The sequence below is a fragment of the Brassica napus genome, chromosome A10 (assembly GCF_020379485.1).
Source record: "Brassica napus cultivar Da-Ae chromosome A10, Da-Ae, whole genome shotgun sequence".
Classification (NCBI taxonomy): domain Eukaryota; kingdom Viridiplantae; phylum Streptophyta; class Magnoliopsida; order Brassicales; family Brassicaceae; genus Brassica; species Brassica napus.
In genome coordinates this window covers 7684514-7691877 of record NC_063443.1, presented here as the reverse complement: position 1 = coordinate 7691877, position 7364 = coordinate 7684514, and the positions used below count along the sequence as shown (strand labels likewise).

Sequence of the window (7364 nt, the reverse complement as noted above, 5' to 3'; positions counted from 1 at the left end):
ATGAACCCTTAGTCAAACCACTAGACCAAAGGGTTTCTGCAACGTTCTTTATAATAGTGATATCAAATAAATACACATTTTTATTGTTTACCAATAAAACAGTATATATTCCGTCCAGCTCGGCTTCACATATTATAAACAAAGTGCATGCTTAGACTCAAAGTACAATTTTATAAGTTAGGAAATTTGGACACCGGAATATATGCACGTTTGCTCCAAATAATTAGAGTAACTTTAAAGCATATTTATACACATAACATTTTCTAGAAAGTTAAACAATATATAAGCCAAATAGTCCAGCATTTTCTTTATCATCAAATCCTCAAACAACTCTAAGAACAAAGAGAAGCTTTTGAGGCTTAAGCACACAAAACTTAAAATGGCATTCTCTAAGAGACTCGTTTTGGCGATGATTTTTACAGTTTTTGTGATAGCTAAGCCCTCAGAAGCTGCTCTTAATGCTCATTACTATGACCGATCGTGCCCTGCGGCCGAGAAAGTCATACTTGAAACGGTTAAGAAGGCTATCTTGCATGATCCCAAAGTGCATGCTCGTCTCCTCAGAATGTTCTTCCACGACTGCTTCATCAGGGTGTGCATCTTTCTTTCTTTGATAGTTGATATTTAATTCAACTAGACACGAAGTTTATGAAGATCGTTTGTAAATGATTTGGTTGGATTGTTGTAGGGGTGTGATGCGTCTATTCTACTAGATTCGACCAAGTCAAACCAAGCTGAGAAGGACGGCCCACCAAACATTTCGGTACGATCATTTTACGTGATTGATAATGCTAAGACAAAGCTTGAAAAGGTTTGTCCACGTACCGTGTCTTGCGCCGACGTGATCGCCATCGCAGCTAGAGATGTAGTCACCTTGGTAAGTCTTCGTAATATAGTGATCCTTTTTATGGTTTAAAAACATTTGGTTCGGTTTGATTTGTCAACACCACTTACAACCTATATGCAATATTTCTTATTTCATAGTCCGGTGGTCCTTACTGGAGCGTACTAAAAGGGCGAAAAGATGGGAGAATGTCGCGAGCCAACGAGACAATCAATCTCCCAGGACCAACATTCAACGTGTCTCAACTGATCCAGAGCTTTGCAGCAAGAGGCTTGTCAGTGAAAGACATGGTTACACTCTCTGGCGGCCACACAATAGGATTCTCTCATTGTTCTTCTTTTGAGGCACGTCTTCATAACTTCAGCAAGTTCCATGACATTGATCCTTCAATGAACTTTGCATTTGCGCAAAGCCTGAAGAAGAAATGCCCGATATCTAACAACCGAGGCAAGAACGCAGGGACTTTCTTGGACTCTACGACCTCCGTTTTTGATAACGATTACTACAAGCAGATACTGTCAAGAAAAGGTGTGTTTGGGTCTGATCAGGCGCTTCTAGGAGATTACCGGACTAGGTGGATCGTTGAGACGTATGCTCGAGACCAGAAGGCCTTCTTCAGAGAGTTTGCAACTTCCATGGTGAAACTTGGGAACTTTGGTGTCAAGGAGACAGGAGAAGTGAGAGTCAACCCTCGATTCGTCAATTAAAAAAAGTATACAGAAAATATATGCAACAGAGAGTTTTCATTTCTGAAAGTTTGATTTCATATAATAATGTATTATTAATAGCATTATAGTTCCCTATGAGTTGCAGCGTTTGCTCGACATGTAAACTTGTTCTGCTTCAGTGAATGCACCAGCTTAATCGATGGTTCAAAATGTTGAATGAAAGTAATCAGTTTAAGAAACACAAAACACATAGAATTTGAATAATGTTTATTTATGCAAAAACAACATCAGAACGGAACACATACTTGACTCCCTTGGAGACATTTCTTCCTTCGTGCAACATACACTTGTCTCCATGGATATGAAAGAGAGCCATACCTTCCATTGGAGCTACCTGCAACGACAAAACAAGTTTTACACCGAAACTGAAAGGTCAAAGAAAAACTATTTGGGCGTTGTTACCTCAGCTACGATACTGTTCCTTGAACCATAAAAGACAGTTTCTCCACCAACTAAAGGCTCAGCTGAAGCAGAATCATTTGTCTTGCTTGAAGAACTACTCTTGGATTTTGATTTTGATTTTGCGTTGTTGTTGCCGCTTAGATATATCAACAATGTGTAATAGGTCCGCTTCCCATCTTCAAGATCAACACTTTCATCAATGTGACGACCAAAATGCTGACCAGCACTATACCTGAAAAATCAACAAAGAAACAAAGAATGAAAATTTTAAAAAGTAAGAAACGTTTATGAATGAGATTCAAAACCTGTAAAAACGAATGTTTGGATTCAAGCCAACAGCTACTTTTCTCCGAATCTTGATATCAGTAAACAAATTAGAAAGCCCGGATTGCCACAACGTATCGGCAAGGACAGGATCGTTCACAGAGATCCGATGGTTATCTCTAAACGCTTCACCATAAGCAGGGCCACGGCTTCCTTGGTGAGTGAAACCAAGAGACTCTGCGATTTTAACAAAGCCCTTTGATTCATCACTAGTGAGACAATTCTCCACCTGAAATCAATCATAAATCTATTAACAGAACCACTTCAACAGTCAAAGATTCGGACAAAGCTTTGGTTTTTACATGAACTAAACATCTTTTTTCTGGTTGGCTTACTAGTAACATAACATGGAATAAACTGAATCAAAATCGCTCTGCAATTCATACCTCATGGGCTTAACCTAAGACTGAATCGAACAAAGTTAACAGCTAATTGATTGTTCATTTACCGTGAAGAGATCAAGATTCTTGAGATACGAGACACTGAGATTGGGTTTGGCTTTGATCTTCGGCCACTTTATTGTTGCAGACAATTCTGCTTTGTCTCCCATCTTCGCGATTTGGGGAGGATGTAACATCAGAGCATCTATATTATTATTTATTTGAGAAATGAATTTGCTGATTTGTCATAGAGAAAAGAGCAATTGCATTCCATATACACAGAATAAAGTATATTTAGTTATGTAGTATGTGTACTGTTTCTTTTTAAAATATACCTGCCATACCCTTATATCTATGCATCCAGCCTACTACAGCTATATGACATAAATAATATTGTATTTCTTTTCTCAGACATAAGATATGTATTAAGCCAACACGTGTTTACATTGTTTTGCTTTTCGTTTTCAAGAGTCATCTTCCTCCAGATTTTCTTTCTTACGATTATTATTGTTCTCACTTTCTTTGATTTTTTCCAGAGAATCATCTTTCAAGATCTCTCATTTTTCCCAGATTCATCTCTTTGTAATCTTTCTCTTCAACTCTAGTTTCATGCACGTCTCTCTACTTTCACAACTTTTCATCTCTGCATCTTCTAGAATTCGGAAACGTTTCGGTGTACGGCGCCTTCGCCTGAGCTGGAGCGTGCTCCCCCCCCCCTCCCCCCTTCCGGATCTCGAGCCACATGATGGAATAACACCGGCTGCGTGTACTGGAGGCACTTCTTCTCTCTTTCAGCGAATCTGATGGTCTCTGTTTCGAAGACCCTAAGAGAGCTCCGTAGTTCTAGTGTCTCAATGGGAGTAAGGCGTGCTCTCTTTAGTTTGAGGACGCAGAGACGTCTCTGATTGTAGAGAGGCTTTGGTATCGGCGGATCTGTTGAAAGGAATGGCGGTTCCCTTAGATTGTTTCTCGTCAGTCTTGATCCTTTCTACTCCGCTGTGACGGATGAGGTCGAACGTGGAAGCTCGGACCTCTGAGACGGCGAGGATCTTGCGTAGATGCGGTGGTGACGCCTGCGTTTGTGGTCATGGGGCACCTTCGGGGTGGGGTCTCTTTGCGGGGACTGAGGCGGATTGGGCTTGGGCACCCCATGAAGCTCTGAGAACCCGATTGAAAAACCACTGTGTTCACCGGAGGGGAAGCTAGCTTCCGGAGCCTTCTTTCCCATGACCTATCTTCTTGCTGCTGATGTTTTATGCTTGTAGATTTCTTTGTCCTTCTTGTTGTAACATAGCCTTTACTGTTTCACCGCCACACCGACACCGTTATACTATTCCGATTTGCCCAGTTGAGAAGTTTAATGAATTTATTTGAAAAAAAAAAGTTAAAAAATCTTATCTTCGTAAAGTTGAAGAATTATGTCATAAGTATATATAGTGTTGTAATTTTTTTTATCATAGGTTAGTACTAAATATATCTGGATGTCAACATTTTATCCAATTGATGCTAAAGTTAGATCAAAAGAACCATATTCTGTTAAAATATTTTTGGTATGACAGACGAAGATTTAGGTGAATTAAAATCTGACACCACATCTGACAGCTGCTGTTTTTAAAAGAGGGATTATACAAGACGAAAGGGAGACACTCGTAATTTTCACCGTCCTTCCGTTACTAGGCATGCAAATATAATAAATTTTTGCTACTTACCTAATTATTTTCCATTCTATGTATATTAAGCTAAATAGCTCTAGAGAAAAAGACTAGAATAGCACTAAACCAAGTTTATGTTCCCAAAGTAGCACTCAAGGCTCAAAGTCACAAAAATAGGTTTCATTAAAGAGGTAAATATACACTTATACCCCTTGGGTTAATTAATCCAAACCTTAGGGTTTAGAGTTAAGGGGTGGGGTTTTGGAATTAGGGTTTAAAATTTTATAAAAAAAAATACTAAAATAAAAAATAAAAATTTTAAAAACAGTTTCAAAAAGTATTTTTAAATTATAAAAAGAAAATTTGAAAAAAAAATAAAAAAAAAAAATCGAAAAAAAAATTATAAAAATTTCGAATCTGAAAACATATAATCTGAAACTATAAAAAAAAATTCTTTTTTTCATTTTATTTATTTTTATTTTATTTATTTTTATTTATTTTTGTTTGTTTATTTAATTTTAAACCAATGGTATTAGGGATATTTTACCCTTTAATGAATGTCATTTTTGTGACTTTCTCCTTCTAGTGCTATTTTTGAGACATAAACTTCAAAGGTGCTATTATTGACAATTGCCCTTTGTCATATTTGATTTTAGTTAATTTGATTATTTGTCATATTTTCTATAATTTTAGGATATTTTGCTGATTTATCATATTCTCCAAGATTTTAGTTTATTTATTTACTTGTATTTTTTTCCATAATTTTAGGATACGTCATTAGTTTAATTAATATTATTATTTAATTTTTATTTTGATATCTATATATTTATCATGATATTTAATTAATTAATAAATATTTAACTATTCAAACGATATATATATATATACAATTTTTTTAAATGTATATTTAATATATAATTATTATGAATAGATATTAACAATATCTAACGATAATATCATCATTACTTTTATCTTATATTAATTTTATGAGTTTAATGACTAATATTATAGTCAATTTCTCTGATTTTTATTAGATTTATTGAGCAAATACAGATTATTAAAATATTTATAAATAAGTATACTAATATATCTGAATTAATTGGTTTATTCGGTTTGATTGCTTAATATATTGAACCATATTCATATACTGCACTTTCTTAAAATAACATCCATTTGATTTATTCAGTAGAACTAAATCCAAATTATTTTCTCTATTTCGGTTTGGTTTGGTTTTAAATAGTTCGGTTTTACTATCATCCTTTCAGTACCACATGATTTCATTTCAGTCAAAATACAATATATGTTAATTTCAATACAAATTTCGTAATTTAATTATTACTATAGAAAAGATTTTGATCTAAAATCTACTTCTTATAAATAAAAATATGAAACAAAAGAGCATAATTTAATACATTTATTACCAATATGAATATTAAAATTTTATACTTTATAATAATTTAAATTTTTATCTAATTGAATTATTATTATTATATAAAAATAAAAGTTAGAATTAAAAATTGTTAAATATATTAATCCGCACAAGGTGCGGAACATCAACTAGTTTATATGTATCAAATTCATTTTGTTTTTATTTTTCTCAATTTCATTCAATTTTAATGAAAATAATGTTATTCATTTTTTTCCAGACACATAGAAGCTTAATGAGCAGGCCCATTCAAAATGTTAAAAGCCCAATTAAATATCTCGGGAACATAGAATCCGGTTTGTTAATCAGTTTATATCTTTTACTAGTTACTAAAAGCTATCAAATTCATTTTATTTTTATTTTTCTCAATTTGATTCAATTTTAATCAAAACTAGATTTTGACATGCACACCCGCACGGATGTATTTTTTTGAAAAAATGTTAATATACTTTTCTTGTTACTATTTAGGATTAGACAAAATATCCGAATTCGAAAAGCCAAACAGATCCCAATCCGAAAAAGTAGTACCAAACTCAAACCAAAATAGATTAAATATTCGAATTATTCAAAATATTGTTATTTAGAGAAGTGAAATCTAATCCAATCTAAACCGAAGTATTTTAGGTATCCGAATGTAACCGAAATAGATTTATATACTATATATATTAATTATTTTTAAATTTAATGTATATAAAAACATCAAGAATATATATGATCCTTTTAAGTTGCTTTAAGTACTTGAAAATATATACAAACTAGATATAAGCCCGTGCGTTGCAACAGTTTTGTTTGATGTTTTAAGGGAAAATCGCATAAAAAACCTTGAAAGTGTCACTTACTAGCACTTTAAACTTTGAAGTTTTTTTCGCTAGCACTTTTAACCTTCAAAGTGACATTTTTATCATAAAAAACCTTCAAACAAGAAAAATGACCTGTTGAACAGGTTAAAAACAGTTTTGTTTTTCAAAAAATAATTATTTAATTAATAAAATAAACAAAAAAATTACTAAAAATCGAAAAATTTGACAAAAAACTCACAAATTAAAAAATGAGAAAAATAAATAAATATTTAAAAATTAAAATAAAAAATAACAAAAAATTCAAAAAATAAATAAGATCAAATTAAAATGGAGAAAAATAAAAAAAAACATAAATTTAAAAAAAAAAGTGAAATTTTTTGAAACTGTTTTTTTTAATTTTTATTTTTAATTTTTTAGTATTTATTTTTTATTTTATAAAATTTTAAACCCTAATTCCAAAACCTCACCCCTTAACTCTAAACCCTAAAGTTTGGATTAATTAACCCAAGGGGTATAAGTGTATATTTACCTCTTTAATGAAACTTATTTTTGTGACTTTGAACCTTGAATACTAGTTTGAGAACAAAAACTTGGTTTGGTGTTATCTTAGTATTTTTTTTTTATCAACACATATCTCCAATGATAATTTCCGACATTATATTTGAAAATGAAAAAAAAAACTTTTTGAATTTTCAATTTTTTGAAATTTATTATTATTTTTTCTGTATTTTAATTTGATCTTATTTATTTTTTAATTTATGAGTTTTTTGTTAAATTTTTCGATTTTATTATAATTTTTGTTTATTTA

At 32.1% G+C, this 7364-nt stretch overlaps 2 protein-coding genes across 3 annotated transcripts; one reads left to right on the top strand and one right to left on the bottom strand.

Moving 5' to 3' along the window:
* Nucleotides 1-302: 302 nt before the first annotated feature.
* LOC106423697 (peroxidase 66) lies at nt 303-1712 on the top strand. The gene is made up of 3 exons (XM_013864470.3): nt 303-592; nt 689-877; nt 985-1712. The coding sequence occupies exons 1-3, from the start codon at nt 380-382 to the stop codon at nt 1549-1551; spliced, it is 969 nt and encodes a 322-aa protein (XP_013719924.2). The 5' UTR covers nt 303-379; the 3' UTR covers nt 1552-1712.
* LOC125575155 lies at nt 1571-2984 on the bottom strand. Of its 2 annotated transcripts, XM_048742747.1 has the most exons (5): nt 2747-2984; nt 2280-2527; nt 1975-2206; nt 1818-1906; nt 1571-1703 (listed from the first exon to the last, which is right to left on the bottom strand). In XM_048742747.1, the coding sequence occupies exons 1-5, from the start codon at nt 2873-2875 to the stop codon at nt 1688-1690; spliced, it is 714 nt and encodes a 237-aa protein (XP_048598704.1). In that variant the 5' UTR covers nt 2876-2984; the 3' UTR covers nt 1571-1687. The 2 variants fall into 2 exon arrangements, with proteins under 2 accessions (XP_048598704.1, XP_048598703.1); XM_048742746.1 differs by having other exon boundaries at nt 1687-1906.
* Nucleotides 2985-7364: the final 4380 nt, after the last annotated feature.